The 21,173-nt window shown below is 42.8% G+C and overlaps 2 protein-coding genes across 3 annotated transcripts in view; one reads left to right on the top strand and one right to left on the bottom strand.

The window, feature by feature from the left end:
• LOC133517148 (POC1 centriolar protein homolog A) overlaps positions 1–21,173 on the bottom strand; it is a 29,949-nt gene that overhangs the window by 5,059 nt on the left and 3,717 nt on the right. The window lies entirely within an intron of this gene.
• On the top strand, positions 14,972–20,488 carry LOC133517147 (uncharacterized). Its single transcript, XM_061850315.1, has 2 exons — positions 14,972–16,516; positions 20,012–20,488. Exons 1-2 carry the CDS (start codon positions 16,150–16,152, stop codon positions 20,266–20,268), a joined length of 624 nt encoding a protein of 207 aa, XP_061706299.1. The 5' UTR covers positions 14,972–16,149; the 3' UTR covers positions 20,269–20,488.

Genomic DNA, 21,173 nt, shown 5'->3' on the forward strand with positions numbered 1-21,173 from the left:
ATTTCTGTGATCTCGGAAACGGCTCTAACGATTTCGCTGAAATTTGGTATATGGGGGTTTTTGGGTGTATACAATCTATCTAGATTAGTCTTATGTTTGGGAAAACGCGTGTTTTCGAGTTTTCATGCGTTTTTCTTTCGACGCAGAATATGGTCGCTAATTTCGTGTTGCCGGTCACTGTCCGTCTGGTCCAGCGGGTTAAGACGCGAGCTGCTAGATGAGTGTTACGGGTTCGAATCTCGCCCGGTGACTAACTTTTTTTTTTTTATATGTTCAAGTTTATATATAATTTTTTAATGTTTATTGTTTTAGACAAGTTTAATTTAGTAAAAAAATGTAGTTAAGATTATCACCTATACACCACCATATTACAATAAATAGTTATAACCGAGCAAAGCTCGGTCGCCCAGGTACTGCTTTTATTCTTTTTTTTTTTTTTATTAAAAACTGATCGGCGATTGGCTCTAGTCACACCTGATGGAAAGTGAAGACAGGGCCTAAGATGGAGCTCACCGATTCAGTAGTAGCCTATTCACTCTTGCTTTAAAGAGACCGAGGTCATATTTATCAGGGAATACAGAGGGCGGGAGCGCATTCCATTCTTTAGCCGTCCGTAACAAAAAAGAGGAGGCAAACCGTTTAGTGCGAACAAATGGAATGTGCACCACGAACGGGTGCATTCGCTCCCCACGCCTGGATGTCCGATGATGGAAAGGGGAAGGTGGGATAAGATCGTGCAGTTCCTGTGCACACTCCCCGAAATGTATCCGATAGAACACCGATAGGCTAGCGACTCGACGGCGATGCTCAAGGCTCTGTAATTTTGACTTGATAGATGGGTCATCGCCAAAAAGTCTAGGAGCCCGGCGCTCTATCGAGTCCAGGGCCGCCAGCTAATATTTGGCGGAACCGTCCCATAGGTGGCAGCAGTATTCCATGCTCGAGCGGACCTGTGCTTGGTATAGGGAGAGAAGCTGTTTCGGCGTGAAATACCGCCTCACCTTAAATAGGACACCAAGTTTTTTGGCAGCAGTTTTAGCCCTGGACTCAATAGTCAACCCGAAGTTTAAGTTCGATTTTAAACTTAGACCAAGAAGCTCTAAAGTGTTAGTCACGGGAAGGGACACATTTCGGAAAGTGGGAGCCAAGGTGAACTGGCTCCGTTTTGCGGTGAAAAGACACGCCTGTGTTTTGGTGGCGTTGAATCCGACCAAGTTGGCTTCGCCCCATTCGGCCACGGCGTTCAAGGACAGATTCAAACGTTCCACCATGGTCTCCCTGAGGATCTTGGTGTCACCTTCACTGGCCCTCGCGTCAGAGAGGTATCTCTCCGTAACTGTGCTGTCATCTGCGTACCCAAAGATGCCGGGCTTGAGCAGATCGTTGATGTGCAGCAGAAAAAGGGTTGCGGAGAGGACTGAGCCCTGAGGTACCCCGGCATTAATAGCCAAAAGATCAGACGAGCATCCGTCTAGGACAACTCGAATAGATCGGTCCCTCAGGAAGTCAGTGATCCAGGAGCGCAGGCCAGACGAGATCCCATACGCGGAGAGCTTACTTATTAGGCTGTCGTGCCAGGCTCTGTCAAAGGCCTTGGAAATATCAAGGGACACGGCGATAGCCTCACCCTGTCTCTCGATGGCCTCGCCCCATAGGTGTGTGGCATAAATCAGAAGGTCCCCAGTTGACCGGTTCCGGCGAAAGCCGTATTGCCGATCACTGAGGAGATCGTTACCTTCGAGATATGCCAGGAGCTTGGTGTTCAGTACACGCTCCATAATCTTGCAGAGTATGGAGGTGATCGCGATAGGCCGATAATTAGACGGGTCAGCACGACTACCTTTCTTAGGTACAGGCTGTACGTTTGCAAGCTTCCAAGACTCGGGGACTTGGCCCGACCTCAGGGAAAGACGATACAGGCGAGTTAGTACTGGAGACAACTCAGGCGCACAAGTTTTCAACACAATCGCTGGAACTCCGTCCGGCCCACTAGCTTTGTTCACGTCCAGACAGCGTAGTGCTTTCAATACCTCCTTTTGATGTATTTTTACTTCGGCCATTGAAGCACCAAAGGAAGGTAAGGAGGGAGGCTTAGCGGCGCCAGCATCCAGACGCGAATTTTCAGCAAATAGAGAGGCAAACAAGTTTGCCTTTTCTTTAGCTGTATGTGCCAGTGATCCATCCGGCCTCAGCAATGGAGGTAAAGAGGGGCGACAGAAATTCGACTCCACCGACTTTGCCAGCGACCAAAAAAACCTTACTCCCTGACGGGTAAGAGGCTAGCTTGGCGCCTACACGACGTACGTGAAGAAATCGAGCTTTCGGTATAACCTTCTTGCAAGACTTAGCTGCTCTGTTGAACGACTGTTTCTTTGCATGTACATCCGGATCTTTACGACTACGAGCATCAGCCCACGATAAATAGGCCGCGTGCTTTAGGGCTTCTGCCCGGTCACACTCGGCGTTGAACCATGGACGAGCTGTGCCACCGGTTGCTACGTCTGAGGAAATAGTATTCCATGCCCAGACGCAACACATCGGTGACAGCATTTGCACAGATCGACGGATCATCACTGATGAAACAGGTTTGCTGCCAAGGATATGATGCAAAGAAGTGCCGCATCTCATCCCAGTCTGCTGACTTGTATCGCCACACTCGGCGTGAGCCCCTTGAATTACGATCCTGCGGGGAAAGGAACGTCACAGATTTCACCAGACAGTGGTCAGACGTTCCCAAGGGGGATGACACAGATACATTGTACCCGTCTGGATCTGTTGTCAGCAGAAGGTCCAAGCAATTGGGTGTATGGCCAGCAACGTCCGGAATACGAGTTGGCTGGTCGACTAGTTGGGTGAGATCGAGCGATAGTGCAAACTTGCGGGCCTCTCTCCCAGCATGGTCAGTAAACTGGTATGGGCATAACCACTCCTCATGGTGGGCATTGAAGTCCCCCAGAAAAACCAACTGTGCACGCGGGTATCGTTGCTGTGCAACTTCCGCCGCCTCAGTGAGGTGTTGAAAAAGCTTGGTTGTCTCCAAGTCACCACTGTGCGATCGATAAATTAAAGCGTATACAATTTGCTGCACGCCCATATCCACCAGCAGCCACAAGGTAGAGAAGTTGGACGTCTCAAGGTTGCGAAGGCGACGACAGCAGATGTTGTCGCGGGCGTATATACATACCCCAGCGCGGGGTACAAAAGTGTGCTCCAGGGTATACCCTGGGTAATGTAGATACGCCGCATCGGTAGGGCACCTGATTTGGGTCTCGGTTAGGCAGAGCAGGTGGGGCTTATCAGTCTCAAGATGGTGATGGACCGCAGCGAGATTGGAGTGCAGACCTCGAATGTTTGAGAGGTGCACTTTTAGTGAGAGGAGGTGCAATCCGCTTTATTTACTTGCTCTTTTTCTGACTTTTTTCATGTTTGGTATTTTGAATGTGAATAGGCTGGGGAAGATGGCAGTTGAACAGGTGCAATGCTACTCACCAAGCAGTGCACTAGAGTCGACTACACAAAACAGAAAATGTACCTGGTCTGGAGACTGCGGGGACGCCCGAACCCCCCCAAAGACGTCTGTCGGGTCCTCTCTCCGGTCGCCAACCGGCACAACAGCGCATCTTCGGGATTTTTCGCGAGTTGGCGGGGCAGCCTTTCAAGATTGGCGAAACCTCTACTTGGGCCCCCAACTATCTGCGGTCGGCCAACGGAAAACCGTGCTTCGGATCCCGCTACCCTCCGCGACCAGGCACCAGGCGCAGCCAACCAAAGGCACTGAAACCGGTACGCAAGCAGAGCGGTCCTATTCGGACCCATCCTCCTCCTGATGGCTACTCCTGACTTCACACCGGAACACGGCATAGCCATTTAGCGGCGAGGTTTAGTACAGGAAGGTGGTGACAAGCCGCGGTGAAAACCTTCCACCAGAAAGGGCTGTTCATTTGGCGCTACCCAGGGGACACGTGTGGGTATCTAGAGCTAAAGCCCACGGACGCGAACAGCTTTATCCCCCAAAAATTGCAGCTACTCATTCATTCAGCACTATTCATTGTAAAGCCAGCGGTCAAATTCCCAGTTGCAAATATTGTAAAATATTCATCATAGAATTTTCCAAAGCTAAGGTCAATGATCTCGGGAAAACTTATTAATATTTATATTTCATTAAGTATTATACCTAATGTTTTAACATTTTTTTACTCGTTTCAAACTAATTAAATACACGGCTTTTAAAAATTACAGCATTGTACGCTTGGGCGAAAAAAATTTTTTTACACATTTATTTACCTATCATGATTGTTTTCTTAATGTCGCACCTTATTTTAATGCCATAAGATAAGATGTAAAATATGTACACTTATCAACTCTCAAAATTTGAAATTTTTATCTTGAAGGACATCGGTCTTCTACCGTTTCTAAGTTTCCTTGAAGTTTCTATGGAAATAGGGTAGTCGCATAAAAGATTAAAAAAAGTGATTATTTTAGAAATATTTCATAGTGACATCGTAGTTCATTGTCGTTCTTACCTGTCCGGGATACCTACGGTTTATAACAAGTCTTTATATTATAGATAGATAAGCACTTCTCAAAGTCTCAATGGTTAGGTTATTGACTTGTAAAAGAGCCCTTGAGGCCTACTTGCAGAATAAATTTTTGAATTTTGAATTTCATCGCTACATACTTACGGATTCACATGAGGCTTCTCCTAAACGATGAAACTTAAAGGTTTACAGGTGTAGCAATTAATAATTAAAATACACTATTTAAATCAGTATATTCAATTATAATAAAAATCAAGTCAGTTTACATTAAAACATTTTTAGTTAAGTAAAGAGTGTAGATTTTTCTATCGAGCGAACTTTTTATAAGTTTCTTGTCATGTAATATTACTAATCGTACGAGTATCCTACGTCCTACGATTTTAAAAAGGATGTACTAAAAAATAAATTACATACAGAGGTGGTATAAAAAAAAAATTACTTATATAATATAATTATTTTATCATTCCTCACCTGAATATATTTTTAGGTAATGGGTGTTTTGAATGGAGGGAAATGTTTTAAAGCTAGATCTTGATCGTCGAAGAGTATTTTATTCATAAAAGATTAACCAGACTAGAGACAACACTGATTTGCTCTACTAGCGTGACAGTACTCAGGAGGTTTACGTTTACCGAACGAGTGCGTGCGAGAGAATGCCGCGGGTAACCGTATCTTTGGTCCTTTTGAGGGAACATTGCTATCTTCTGATAACGGTGTAACGGTACCGAAAGTTTCCCACGCAACTAAAACTACGCTTAATTACACAATAAAATGGACAATACTTCTTTGACTCTGCCGAAATTCTGCGGAGGTGAACCCTAATAAACTAATATAATACAATAACGTTACGGAAACTTAATGAGTGAACAATAGTCGACCGTAACGGTTTCAGGTTATACAATAACATAGTGCAACCTTACGGGGTCCGGCTTACGAGAACTGTTATTTTATTGCGTTGCTACAAAATTGAATCTACGTATTCTATTTTCTAGTTATTAAACTATTTCTATTTCTAATTAATACGCTATTCTATATCTACATGCTAAACAATGTTGTAGTGGACGGACACGTCGGCTAGATATTAATTTTACTTCGGTGTACAAAGCTATAATATCTGCGAGACCTAGCTTTGCTCGAACAAAATATAAAAAGAAAGAAGAAATTTCCCAGAGAAAAGACCTAGCTATATTGATTTTCGCCCTTGAAAACCCCCCATATAGCAAATTTCATCGAAATAGAGCCGTTTCCGAGATCCCCGAAATATATAAGTATACAAGAATTGCTCGTTAATAAGTATTAGATTTAAGTCCTCGTTATCTTGATTTAAGTGTACTGGATTTCGCTCACTTGACTTTAGAAGGAACAACACTTTTGCCAGGATTGTTTTTGCTTCATTTTTTTGATAAATCCATAATTAATGGGTCTGAAGATTCAAGAGCGCGATGAAAAAGGCCTGTTCGGCCAGAATCTTCTTTTGCTTCTTAACAGTAAGTAGGTATACCGATAGGCCGCATCAATAGGTAATATTAAAAATTTACTCACTGTTTATCTCCAACCCCGAGTTTGGGTACAAAATTGGATTAGTAGTTTCCGATCGGTTCAAAGGTCCAGTAGTCATAGGACAAGCCGAGACTAATTGGTAAACTATTAAAGTTTAGCGATAATAACCCTTTACCTGTTCTAATACTTACCCGAGAAAAAAATTCAGGGGCGCAAATTATTCTTATCAGTTATCTTCCAAAGAGAAAAAAAGCGACAACGCCGCTGGTGGTAATTGCTAATAATAGAGATGCTAATTTGTACATTTAGTCAAACAATATCATGGTGATTTTATTACGTCATTATAATATCAAGCCATTATAATCTTTATCTGCATTGGTCCGCAGATTGCAGCCGCCCTAGTTGATATTAAAGCATAGTTCATATAGAATTGGTACGCACTAGAAGATTGTTATTTTTTTAAGTTAATAAAATAAGAAAGTTATGAATGGCGAATTTTAAATAGTAATGTATGTAGCTTTCAAATATGTATACATGAAAAAAAAAACAGTTACTTATGTAAATAATTACGAAGTGTTTTCATAATGGACCCCCGTCATTTTCTGCACAACACTTTTGTCGACATTTTTGGCGTGTTGATTTCTTGTAGATCGCAATGAATTGATACCCTGGACAATTTGGCTAGTCATATTTAATTTTTTTTTCCTGATTGCCCAGTAGTTTTTGATAGATTGAAATTGGGGACAATTCGAAGGATTCATCTCGCGGGGTATGTAATTGGCCTGATTATTAGCATACCATGCCAAAACTTTTTTTTGAGTAGTGGCAGCTGGCTAAATCTGGCCAACATTTCACAGGGCCGTTATGGGTTCTAATAAATGCAAATACTCATTTCTCTAAGCACTCTTTAATATAAAGGTCCGACTTCATTGTTGACTATGTTATAAAACTTTTCGTCTTACAGCCGCAATTATAAATTCCTTGCCATATCATATGTTTTTTTGCGAACTTGTCAAGTTTCACGAACTTATATTTTTCGGGTAAAGTACCTCTATTATTGGCCATATAAAACTTCGACCCGAGTAGTTGATTAAAATCGAGTTTTACATACGTCTTGTCGTCCAACAACAAGCAACCTTCGAATTTTGTCAATACTGGGTCGTACAATAGTCGAGCTAGTGTTTTAGCTTGTCGGATCTGTTTAACAGTTCGATTTGGCTGTTTTATTGCTCGATAGCTCTTATAGCCACCTCCGAGGTGAATCATCTTTATCTTTCTAGAAGTTTCTTTGAATTTTTGGGATAAATCGTAATTAGACCGTCCTGAATTATGTTTGAGTGACCTTGGGACTTTTTCTCAAAATCTTGTTATTTGACCCAGACCTCCGAGTAATTTGTGTTTTCCTGTCGGCTGATAAAGTCTTCTTGTAACGTTTTATGACCCTACAAATACTAGCTTTTAGCATCTTAAGTGAATTAGCTGACTTTGTCCGGGATCGATAAGAATTTTCGAAGTATTTGTGCACGATCAATCTCCTGTTCTCAATTTTCATGGTCGAAAACTTTAAAATGCATAAAGCTAGGAAAATAATATTTTCACCATTAATACTTTGAAGGTTGGTGATTCTGATTGAACTGTAATTGTCAATTTTTATCCCGCCATGGAATTATTATTTTTTAAACATTGCTAATTATGTGCCAATTCTATATGAACTATGCTTTATGTGTCATTTTATTCCACATGGCGCAACTATAAAATGCTTCCTTTGAACTAGCATTTTCCAAAAGTAGCATTAAAATATGCGTTGCCTTAACAAATTTTAAGGCTGCGCCTGTCGATTGTTTATTTGAAAAGTGAACAATATTGAATTAATTTTAATTTAAGGGACATTTATATGTAGTTTTAAGCTTATGTATATTTAAGTACATTTATTTAAAAAGTATCAAATATAGATAGAAAATAACTAAAGCATTTATTACGCAAAAAGAATGTTTGAAAAATAAAACTTCTTAAAAGTGACAACCCTATTAGAGAATTATCGTAATTTTCAAAAATTCATATCTCTCATCTCCTTTGTTATATTTATTCCGTTTTTTTCTCACGATAGGTCTAACTATACAGAAGTGTTTTATAAAAAAAAGAGGTGCGATGAGTAAATAATCAAAGCTCAATAAATATTTATTTATATTACAGAAAATTTAAAATACCATCGTCTTGGATAGTATTTATAAACTTTTTTTAAATGATGTTGGTATTTCAAAAATGCCTCTTTATAACTATATAATAATCAATGAGCGGAATTCTTCATAGCAAAAATCAAACTGTCAGAGGGATTGACCTAACTGTTTTATCGACTTATCGATAAATATTTGTCACTTAACGAAACACAGGTGTCCCTAATTAGCTGACCGCCACTGTATTTTGGTATAATAGTAAAGAATAAAACAGAAAATACTTTTACAGTACATATGGGGCTACTTTATAGCATTAGTGCGAGAAGTAGCATATTACTGTTATGTATAGTAGATTTGTAGGTAGCTCGGAAAGCTACAAGTACCGACATATTCGCCTAATAAATGTAATGTCAGTCCAAATCGGTGTTTCATTGCTTAAACATAACACTGGCGACGGGATCGGTATTTTGGTGTTTAAAACCCATTTAGTAACGATTTTTAGTGTTTAATAGCTTGTGTACAATGCCTCTCGGAAGTGTGGAGTGTTTTCGTGTCGGGTCAGACTGGGATGCTTATGTGCGTCGGGTTAAGCAATTCATCACGTTAAACGCGATCGACGACAATTTACACGTGGCGTCACTAGTAACTTTAGTCGGTGCGGAGTGTTATGAGCTTATGTGTGATTTGTGTGCACCCTCTAAACCCGAGGACCAAACATTCGACGACTTAGTCAAGCTAGTAAGGGAGCATTTGGAACCCGAGAGATCGGAAATAGCGGAACGACACATCTTCCGTCAAAGAAAGCAGCTACTCGGTGAAAGTATACGCGAATACCTACAGAATTTAAAACATCTGGCCAAAACGTGTAACTTCGGGACGGGTCTCGAGGTCAACCTTCGCGATCAATTCGTGTCGGGGCTGCTGAGCGAAGAGATGAGGTCGAGGCTATTTGCCGTGCGGGCCATCGACTACAAGCGCGCCGTAGAGCTTGCCCTGGCTCTAGAGGCCGCAGAGAAGCACGCGGCGGTGGGCGCTCCGGCGGGCGCGTCAGCGTCGGCGTCGGCGCCGCCGGACGACGGTCTGCATCGCGTGGGAGCGGCAGTGCCGGATTAAGACATTTTGGTGCCCTAAGCATTTCTAGACCATGGTGCCCCCTCATCAAGATTACATTGAATTTTCTTGGTAAATTGAGTGAAGTTTATTGCCGCATTACTTCTGAGAATAGAATTTTCAATCCGTCACATCATTTTATCACGGAAATTGACAGAACTGCAGTATTAAGGTCAAGTGTAAGCAAATTCGAAGACCGTGCTTCGCATAAGTCCGGAGGCCAAGCCAACCATGGTCCAAGTGTAAGCGAAGACGTAAGACATAGGCAGTATTCCGCACAGGATTTTGGAACCTCTAGAGCTTTCCTGTGAAGCTCATTCATGTGAGGGCAAATGCCGAGCTTCAGTAGGGGCTTAGCCATTGGCCATTGGTTTTTGTCAGAACAAGTACCAATGGCCACAAATGTTTTAAATAGCAAATTATTGTTTACGAAAACGGGACTTAATAGGGTAAGTTTTAAAATTACCTCTGATCCGACGTTTCAAGGACGGCGTTGTCCCCATGGTCTCGGAGAAGACTGTGTAAAGTCGACATCATTATCTTGACGTTGGAGGTAATTTTAGAACTTAATCAAACGCGAATAAGTCCCGTTTTCTTAAATAATAATGTGTCACAATTACGCCAATACAATTAGATTTTTTCGACCTAAAAATACGTGTAATCCGAGTTTGCTCCACTCCAGGAGGTGTGCATAAATGTTTCCTCTTTTTCAGTTTTTTTGCTTGTAAATCGAAAACGGTACGGCTGTCGGAAAATTTGTTCTAATTACAAGTATTATTAAAATTGATATCTGAGGATCCGAAATGTAATTTAACTATGTTCTTGCAATAAAATATATTGATTGATTGATTTATTTAAGGTACCTTAATATGTATTCGTAGTCCTAAATTGTAAATTAGGTCGACATTTTTTATTTTTGGTAAAATCATGTTAATAATCCGAAAATGCTTTCTTACCAGTGTCTGATCCACTAAGTGCTATTGTAATTGATAGTGGGTTCCTTCTACATCGAGTGGTTTGGCAATCCAAAGGAAAAAATTATCTCCTAAGGATCCCAAAATGTATGCACACCTCCTAGGATAGAGCAAACTGGGATTACACGCATTTAGAACCAAATAAATGTATTAAAACAATTTCCAGCTTGCTGGGAATTAATTCCTCAAAACGCTATTTTTGGATGTAATTTGATTGGCCTAAATCGTGAAGGTGTTTTTAAAGGCAACGTCTAAGGCTGAATGCGCGGAGCGTTCGATCAGCGCTTACGGATGAGGCCAAAGGTCGAGCTGGAAGAAAGCAAGGCTTGAATTTGACCAATGGCGAGGTATGAATAGCTGGACGTCCGCAACGTCAGATCGCGGCGCGTTATCATATAATACAACTAATGGCGAGGTGTGAGCAAGGCAGCCCAGCTGCGAAAGAGGACAGCATGGATTTGGATCCATGACCAAGCGAAAGTGGGGCAGTTTGCATAAAGTAGAAGGCCTGGCGTCGCATGAGACCTAACGCCGAACTGCAAAAGAGTGGCTTGAAATCGAACCTATGTAATCACGGTCCTCCTACTGCTCGGCCTTTGCCTTAACTCGAAAGCGCAACTTGATAAGATGCTTTTGTTTTTCGGCCTTCGCAGGGCCCTTTATTACACTTTGACAATTAGGTCGCAGGATCGCGGCTCTGCAGCAACTCGGCCTGGCCGACACATCTGGTGTGCAAGAGACCAAAATACGCTACAAAATCGGTAATCTACGTCGAGAAAATCGGTTGGCCACAAGCCCGACGGTAAGATTTTTTGGCCATGAGCTTTGATGAAGGTTGGAGATGTGCTTACGTGTACTCACTCTCTTACGACCCTTCGTTATTAGATGGGTACTTGCACACGTATCAAAAAGTTTCGTGTACATAAGTGTAGTACACTACGACTGCGATGCTGATGCAGCCTGCGCGTTTTTTTTTCCTATGATTTTGGTGCCCCCCTAGACGTGGTGCCCTAAGCAAGTGCTTATTTTGCTTAATGGTTAATCCGGCACTGGGGAGCGGCGCGGCGGCGGGGCGCGGGCCCGGCGGCGGCGGCGACGGCCGCGCCGAGGGCGCCGTGTGCGCGCTGCGGCAAGACCGGTCACGCGGAGGGCAGATGTCGGTACAAACAATTTTCATGCGACGCGTGCGGTGAAAAAGGCCATTTGAAAGTGATGTGCAGAAAGGAGGTATCTAAAAAGTCAACAAAAGGTCAGTACTTTTTAAACGATTCTGATTCGGATGATAGTAATTGCCATTTTTATAAAATTGACAGTGATGAGGACATTGGGGACGGCCCCTTTTACGTTACGCTTACTGTGCAGAAAATACGGTGCAAATTTGAAGTCGACACGGGTAGCAGAATTTCGGCTATATCTAAAGACTATTATGATAGATGTTTTTCCCATTTGCCCTTACAAAATAAAATGTTACGTTTTAGGTCATACATCGGAGATCCTATCAAGACAGTAGGATATTTGGATGTTGAAGTAGGATACGGTAACAATGTGGATAGACTGAAGTTATATGTAATCGAAAACGGCGGTCCTCCTTTGATGGGCCGTACTTGGATTAGACGATTAAAGTTAAGGGTTACCGATTGTATCAATTTTCAAGGTGAGGACTCGATGGCAGAATCTCTTAAGCAAGAGTTTCCAGAAGTTTTCGCTGGGGGGTTAGGCACGTTCAAGTCGCGACTGCAGCTCCGTCTCAAGGACGACACGCCAGTTTTTGTTAAGGCGCGGGCGTTACCGTTGGCGCTTCGCGAGCGCGTGGAACGGGAGCTCGATCGCTTACAGCGGGAGGGGGTTATTTATAAAGTCGACAGATCAGAATATGGGACCCCTATAGTGCCTGTAGTAAAAGCAAATGGCACCATACGTATCTGTGGCGACTATAAAATAACAATAAATCCGCGGTTAAAAGATTTTCATTACCCGCTACCGCGGATCGAGGACCTGTTTGCTCTTTTGGGCGGAGGCGAACAGTATACCAAACTGGACCTGTCTAACGCCTTTCAGCAATGTGTTCTGGAGGAGGAGTCAAAGCCGATGACGGCCATAACCACTCACGTCGGTACATTTGTATACAAACGCGTCCCGTTCGGAATAAAGTGTATTCCCGAAAACTTTCAAAAGATCATGGAGGAGACGTTGAGTGGTTTGCCGTCGACGGCCGTGTTCGCCGACGATATTTGTGTAACGGGGAAAGACAAGGCAACGCATATGTCTAACTTAAGAGCCGTTTTACAGAGATTAAAAGAGAACGGCTTACGAATTTATTTTGCTAAGTGTCAATTTTTTAAAGACAGTGTAAACTACCTGGGCTATAGAATTGATAAGTATGGTTTGCATACGGATGAACGAAAAATTGCTGCTATTGTTAATGCCCCGGCCCCCTCAAATGTAACACAACTTAAAAGTTTTATGGGGCTTGTTAATTTTTATGCAAAATTCTGTGCTAATATGAGCGATATTTTAAAACCAATGTACAGTATTTTAAAGAAAAATGTAAAATGGAATTGGGACGAATCATGTGATGACGCCTTTAAAAAAATTAAAAAAGTGTTAAGCAGTGCTCCAGTGTTAGCACACTATAATCCATCACTGCCGCTAATTCTTTCGGTGGACAGCAGCCCTTACGGCCTAGGCGCGGCCTTGACTCAACGGGGCCCGGACGGCGTGGAGCGACCTCTGTGCTGCGCTTCGCGCACGCTGAACGCCGCCGAGTGCAACTACTCGCAAATCGACAAGGAGGCGCTGGCGATCGTGTTTGGTGTCACTAAACACCACCAGTATGTGTACGGGCGGAAATTCACGTTGCGGACGGACCACAGGGCACTCAGCTACATATTTGGTAAAAACAAAGGGCTACCGGTGACTGCGGCAAGCCGTTTGCAGCGTTACGCGGTAAAGTTAGCCGCGTATGATTTTAATATTGAATTTATCCGATCAGAGCGGAACTGTTATGCGGACGCTCTTTCTCGTCTTCCTTTAGTTAGTCAGAATAGGCCGAGTATAAAAGACGAGGGATGTAGCTATTTAAATTTCGTAGAAGGGGATTTTCCACTTAGTTTTAAGGAGGTTAAAAGTGAGTTGGCGAAAGACCCCGTTCTGAGCAAAATTTACGGGTACGTTATGTTCGGATGGCCAAATAATAGCAGTGAGTCAGAAAAGCCTTATTTTAATCGAAAAGAATCTCTTAATATAGACCAGGGTTGTTTAATATGGGGATATCGAGTGGTTATTCCAAAATCTTTACGAGTTGCGGTTTTGAACGAATTACACGGTGGCCACCCCGGTATTGTAAAGATGAAACAGATCGCGCGGAATTACGTTTGGTGGGACACACTGGACGCGGACATCGAGCGGGTGGCGGAGCAGTGCGCCGCATGCCGCGCGCAGCGCCCTGCGCCGGCGCCCGTGCCGCTGCACTCGTGGCCGTGGCCAGAGGAACCCTGGGCGAGATTAAACTTAGATTTTCTAGGGCCTTTTAATAATGTTTATTATTTAGTTATAATCGACGCTCACTCTAAATGGATAGAGGTCGAAAAAATTAAAACGGGATCTGCTTCTATGGTAATTGATTGTTTACGAACACTATTTGCACGCTTTGGCCTGCCGAAACAATTAGTCACCGATAACGGGCCACCGTTTTCATCGGCCGAATTCGGCTCTTATCTTAGACGAAACGGAATTCGACACACCTTAGTAGCTCCTTATCATCCGGCCAGCAATGGCGCGGCCGAAAATGCGGTACGTACCATTAAGCGAGTGTTAAAAAAAGCTGTTATCGAGAACGAGAAGGATGTCGTGGCTCTCAGTAGGTTTCTGTTCATGTACAGAAATACGGAACACAGTACTACTAAGAAAGAACCGGCGGTGGCGCTTCTAGGGCGGCGGCTACGCGGTCGCCTCGACCTGCTGCGGCCCGACACTGCGGACGTGGTGCGCACCGCGCAGCGGGCCAGCGAGCGGCGCAGCGAGCGCCACGCGCCGCGCCAGGCAGAGCAGGGGGCCGAGGTTCTGGTGCGAGACTACGCGCGCGGAGCGCACAAGTGGGCCGAGGGCCTGGTGCTCGCGCGAGAAGGACCCGTATCTTATGTAGTGCGAACGAGTGACGGCCGCACACATAAACGACACGTAGATCAACTACATTTCAGAAAGTCGAGATTTACGCTCAGTGACATTGACGCTAAAGCACCTAATATATCACCCGTCTCCGATCAGCCAGCGGACAAGGTCCAAGTAGACATTCCGGATGCCACGGGGTTGCCCGCTGACGATACGGATAAAAACGACGGGGAAGGCGGAGGCGAGGATGAGTATGGCACGCCCCCGGGGACTCCGACAAAACGTGACGAACGTTCGCGCCGGAAAGCTGCTGTCCGTTGTTTAGAAAGATTTAAACAAATGTAGGTTATTAGTCGAAATTATTCGTCCCTTTGCCATTACGCCTTATGTGTATACTAATAAAGACCATATTGTTTGTAGCTTTTAAAGTTAGTACTGTTAACGCGCCCCACTCGCGGACTCGCTGATCGGGTCCCCGCCTCCCGCGCTCGCTCCCCGCGGGCCGCCACCGCCGGCCCGTCGCCTCATCGCGCGCCGGCATTCATTCCTCCAGCGCTCTCGACCAGAGCGCGTGCGCACACCGCTAATCAGTGCTCGCGATACACGTACCTATTTTTTATGTAATTTAATCGCTCAGACCAATATACGGTTTTAAAGTACAATTTGGTGTCGTCTTCATCATTTACGAACCTTCGTCAACAAGTTTCGAGCCGGATACGACGTAAAGCAACTTTAAAGACGCCGTTTCGACGAGGTCCATCAAACACAAAGAAGATAGCGCGCCTGGCCGAGACTACAATCGCCATTTTTATAACATCGGAGTGAATCACCGCGAGCCAACCTAAGCTACAACTACTACAATAAAGCGAAATTTGTGAAGTCATCGTCCTGCCCGAGAATAAAGAAACAAGACATTCAAAACCAGAAAAGGGTCCCACAAACCAAGAACGGCTCCACATACCAGGAAAAGGGTTTGCAGTATTTATTTGTGAGTCGTTCCTATTTTATTTCTTATTGCGCAGGTATAATTTGACCACCTTTATTTGGTATTTATTTCTTTAATTTTCAATTTAATTCTCTTCTAGCTACTAAAATCACATTCCTGTTTCACGTCACCCAACTCTTAATCAGTCTACATCTTAGTTAAATCGTAATATTTTTTTAATATTCCTTTTTAATTTACAAGCTTTCTTATCAAGGTTAACATTCCCGTTCATATTTTGGATATTTTTATTACAGTTTCCGTAAAATTAGCTTAAAATTAGTAACCACATTTCAAGGCCTAATTAATTGTATTGCAACCATTTGTGCCAACCGTGTGCCATCATTGCTATATTTTAATATTTACTTGGAATATTTCAGAAATCTACACGTGTTCGTATTTGTACCTACACGTAACCAAGCCGTGCCGGGGCCGGAGCTACAGCGTGCACGTGCACGTGTACACCTGCTTCCGTCAGTGTTCGCGCTTGCTTGCCTGCCTGCCTCCGCCACGCCACGCCACGCCATTGCCTCTCGCACACGTGCTATTTGCAAAATTTCAAAATTTACGTATCGCTTCACACACTATATTATTTCACATTTTTTTTAATTTAAGCACTTGCTAATCACATTTTCCTATTGCAGCTGGAAATTTGAATTCTATCGCCATTTCTATAACTTTTAACTAAATTTCACATTCTATCACAAATCTTTTGTTTTCTTTAAAAATTTGATTTTTTCAATACTTCACGCATTGCCAAAATGGATTTAAAAAATCTCAAAAAAACACGTGCCTCTTTCAAATCAAAGCTTACCATATTTAAATCATATTTAGAGCCTCTTTTGTCATGCCATACGCTAAATAATTTGCAAAATCATGAGCTGAATACCAGATTCATTAAAATCCAAGATATGTACAATGATTTTGATTCAGTTCAAACTGATATAGAAAATTTGACGGAAATTCCAGGTGACGAGCACACAGAACGGGAAAATTTCGAGACAAGCTACTTTGGTGCCTTGGCTGCTGCGCAGGAACTGCTCAGCAGGCACACCGCGGCTGGTGCTGCTTCTGCGGCGCCTGAGGACAATCTGGTAACGGGTTCCAATGTCGTTACTGCACTCACAGGTGGGCCAAATATTAAATTACCTACAATTCATTTACCTACCTTTTCTGGACGCTATCAGGACTGGTTAGAATACCATGATACCTACAAATCTCTCATACACGATAATCAATCAATTCCAATTATCCACAAATTTCATTATTTGCGAAGTTCATTGAAAGACGGTGCTTCACTTGTAATTAAATCACTAGAGTTCTCGTCTGATAACTATAAAGTCGCGTGGGATTTGCTTTGTGAACGTTACACAAACGATAGAATATTGGTAAATAATCACTTAAATGCATTATTTAACATAAACCCCGTGCTTCAAGAATCTTCAAGGGCCTTACGAAATACCATAGATTTAGTCAATAAAAATCTCAGGGCTTTGAAGACTCTTAATTTACCCACAGAGCACTGGGACATCCTCATAATCCACATGGTAACTAGCAAACTCGATTCAGCCACTTTGCGCGATTGGGAAACCGAGCGCAATAATATTAAAAAACTACCAACATTAACGGAATTTACCACTTTCTTAAGAAACCGCGCAGATTTGCTAGAAACCATGGAGGAGGCACAAACACTAAATAAACCACGTCGACACAGCGACATTACTCACAATCGTCCTAAATCATTTCTTGTAAACCATGCTCAAAATCAAACTCAGTATAAATATAAGTGTCCTGTTTGCAAAAATAATCACTCAATTTATCAATGTACTAAGTTTAAAACAATGCCAGTTGAATCCCGCATTGATAAAGTGAATCAATTAAATCTTTGCACAAATTGTTTGCGATCAGGACATGACGAACAACGTTGCAGGCTGAGCTCATGCCGGCTTTGCACACAAAGACACAATACCATGCTACATATAAACAATCAAGCAAAGGCAGACCCTAAGTCTTCCACATCCAAACCTAATGATTGTGTAGCATCACCAACTCTAAAAGAGCATACACAAGCTCCACAACAAATTACAAACAGTGCTGCTTTATGCTCCACGTTCGGTAGCCATCGTGTACCGTTATCTACAGCTGTCATCAACGTCAGCGACTATGATGGCCACACACACCAAGTTAGAGTTCTCTTGGACAACGGAAGTATATCTAGTTTCATTACCAAAGATCTTCAAGCAAAATTAAAATTACCTACTTATTCCACTAGCATATCCGTCACAGGGTTAGAAAAGAAAAGATCAAGCATCACCGAACATTGTGATGTAACCATAACTTCACGTACGCAAGACTACACAGCAGAAGTCAATTGCTTCGTTGTCCAAGAGATCACTGATATGATTCCATTCACCAAACTAAATTGTGATTCGTTCACTATTCCCCCTCACATCCACCTAGCGGACCCGAACTTTCACGAGCCATCCGAGGTGCAGATGCTGCTGGGTGCAGAACTCTTTTGGGAGTGCCTTACATATAATCACATATCCCTGGGCAAGAAAAAACCCGTCCTAGTTGAAACAACACTCGGATGGCTTGTTGCAGGTTCTATACATACACAAAATTCTAAACAAAAGCAACCCTATACAGTCCATTGCAATCTAATCAACAACATTGAGCTCGATGCAAAACTAGACAAGTTTTTTGAACTAGAATCAGTTCCATCCACTCAACAAATCCACACTAAAGGTGAGAGTGAATGCGAACGCATATTTACACAATCAACAACCCGCCACCCAGATGGTAAGTTTGTTGTCACAATACCATTAAAAGAATCTCCTCAATGTTTGGGCGATTCTAAAGCACAAGCATTACTTCGATTTCAAGCATTAGAGCATAAATTCAAGCGCACCAGATGTCTTGTACAGTTGGGTCAAGAATGCGCAGAAAAAAATGTAAGTGAAACAATCTTACACGATTTCTATATAGATGACTACATCTCAGGAAATGATGACAAAGCCACTCTGTTAGAAACATGCAGAGGCGTCATTAAAACACTAGAAAGTGCTCATTTTCACTTAAGAAAGTGGCGTTCAAATACACCATCATTACTTGATAATTTAGTTGCAGAAAACAGTAGCGATGAACTATTTAAATTGGACACAGAAAATCACTCGAAAACCTTAGGTTTACTTTGGTCATGTCAATCTGATGAGCTGCTGTTCTCTGTAGCTGAAAATCTAAAACCCAAACCCACAACCTTGAACCCTGCCGACATAGGTAGTAAGGGTCAGAGCGCATCAAACCTCAAAAATTCACTTTTGTGGTGGGAAGGACCGCCCTTCCTTCATGAAACGGAAATACAATGGCCTACTCAACCTCAAAACTTACCTTTAGAAAATTTGCCTGAAGTCAAAATACAATGTTTCGTTTCAACTGAACAATGCGAGGATAATTTTACCTCTAAATACTCAAACTTTTGTAAATTGCAACGTATTATAGCATACATGACTAGATTCGTTCATAACTGTAAAAATATAACAAACAAGAATACAGGTCCATTAAAGGTTTCAGAGCTTAATCTGTCATTACAAATGTTGTGCAAACAAGTGCAGACTGACAAATTTAGCGAGCAACTCTCGCGTTTGCTAAATAAGCGCCCACTTTCTCACAAAGATACTCTGTTGAAATTTAATCCATTTGTAGATACTTTCGGAATTATGCGAGTAGGCGGTAGACTTGCAAGTTCATATTACGATTATAACACAAAACACCCTATTTTATTACATGCATCGCATCACATCACTAAAATATTAGTACACCATTACCATCGAATGTTGATGCACACTGGACCACAGCTGATGCTAGCAACATTACGTCACAGGTACTGGATAATTAACGGCCGTAACCTTTGCAGACAGACTTCACAAAGCTGCATTACATGTTTAAGATACTCGGGTAAAACTCATCAGCCAATTATGGGCAACTTGCCACTGCAAAGGGTACAGTCCGAATATGTATTTGCTAACACATCCTGTGACTACGCTGGGCCAATCCTGATAGCGAGCAGAAAGGGTCGTGGTTGTCAAACGAAGGAAGCATATATAGTTGTTTTTGTTTGTTTGGCAGTGAGGGCGGTACACTTGGAGCTCGTCACTGATTTGACAGCCATGGGCTTTATTGCCGCTTTAAATAGATTCATAGCCCGCAGAGGCAAACCAGCCACCATTTTGTCAGATAATGGTACTTGTTTCATAGAAATAGAATTCAAATTTTGTCCTGCTTATAGCCCACATTTTAATGGTTTGGCGGAGGGCGCAGTTAAGCAGGTAAAACATCATTTAAAACGAGTTACCTCAATGGCTCACTTAGATTATGAAGAGATGGTTACATTTTTGGTTCAAGTTGAAGCTTTGCTTAATTCTAGGCCTTTAACCCCTATTTCATCTGATCCCTCAGATCTTACTCCTCTCACCCCTGCGCATTTTTTGATAGGCCGAACGCTCACTATGATACCTGCTCCCTTGGTGCAAGACTCGCCGATACATACCCTAACGAGATATCAGAGAATAGAAGCACTAAAAGCGCATTTTTGGAATCGGTATTATAAGGAATTCATTTCAGAACTGCAGGTCCGAAACAAATGGCGCAGGGATGGAGGCCAGCTGAAGCTTGGCGAGATGGTTCTCGTCAAAGACGACCGCTTGCCCCCCAGCAGATGGCTGCTTGGGCGAGTCACCGCAGTCTACCCGGGCAACGACGGAGTCAGCCGCGTCGCTGACGTCACCACCACCACAGGGACGCTGAGAAGGGCCTACAACAGGCTCTGCCCGCTCCCACTGACATTGGACCAGGATGGTCCAAGGGGGCCAGCTTGTTAACGCGCCCCACTCGCGGACTCGCTGATCGGGTCCCCGCCTCCCGCGCTCGCTCCCCGCGGGCCGCCACCGCCGGCCCGTCGCCTCATCGCGCGCCGGCATTCATTCCTCCAGCGCTCTCGACCAGAGCGCGCGCGCACACCGCTAATCAGTGCTCGCGATACACGTACCTATTTTTTATGTAATTTAATCGCTCAGACCAATATACGGTTTTAAAGTACAATTTGGTGTCGTCTTCATCATTTACGAACCTTCGTCAACAAGTACATTTTTATATTTGTCTGATTTAATTGCTAATAGTTAGTCACAAACATGCATATTAGACCTGTGACGTAATAAATATGCCCTTTATTTCATAATGTAGACTATTTCCATAATGCTATAAATACTCGTGTGACACTTAACTAACAATTACAACAACAATAACAGCTATCTTATAAGTCATGTCTCATCTATGATGAACCATTATTGTTATATTTTAAGAAACGTTTTGGTTAATTTAGAGGAGGACAATGTTATGTATAGTAGATTTGTAGGTAGCTCGGAAAGCTACAAGTACCGACATATTCGCCTAATAAATGTAATGTCAGTCCAAATCGGTGTTTCATTGCTTAAACATAACAATTACGTTACTGTGTCGAACATTTAAAGGGCCATATGTACTGTAAAACGTTGTACGATACATGTGCGAATAGGTAATTCGCAACTCGTGTCGATTTAAAACACTCCCTTCGGTCGTGTTTTAATTTATCGCCACTCGTTTCGAATTTCCTATTTTTCGCACTTGTATCGTAATGTACTATTATGATATAAATGAACGTAACATTTAGAGCAATATATTGTGGAAGAATCTTCTTTGAAACTGAAATAAGAATCTTTCTGTATCCATTTTTTTATTGTTTTCTTTT

The sequence above is a fragment of the Cydia pomonella genome, chromosome 4 (genome assembly GCF_033807575.1).
Source record: "Cydia pomonella isolate Wapato2018A chromosome 4, ilCydPomo1, whole genome shotgun sequence".
Taxonomy (NCBI): Eukaryota; Metazoa; Arthropoda; class Insecta; order Lepidoptera; family Tortricidae; genus Cydia; species Cydia pomonella.

What these genes read in the sequence shown, in the direction of transcription:
- LOC133517147 (XM_061850315.1), top strand. Translation starts at nt 16,150, where the DNA reads ATGGATTTAAAAAATCTCAAAAAAACACGTGCCTCTTTCAAATCAAAG. An exon ending in TGTCGTTACTGCACTCACAG is followed by an intron (nt 16,517 to 20,011) that starts GTGGGCCAAATA and finishes AATTCATTTCAG; the next exon opens with AACTGCAGGTCCGAAACAAA.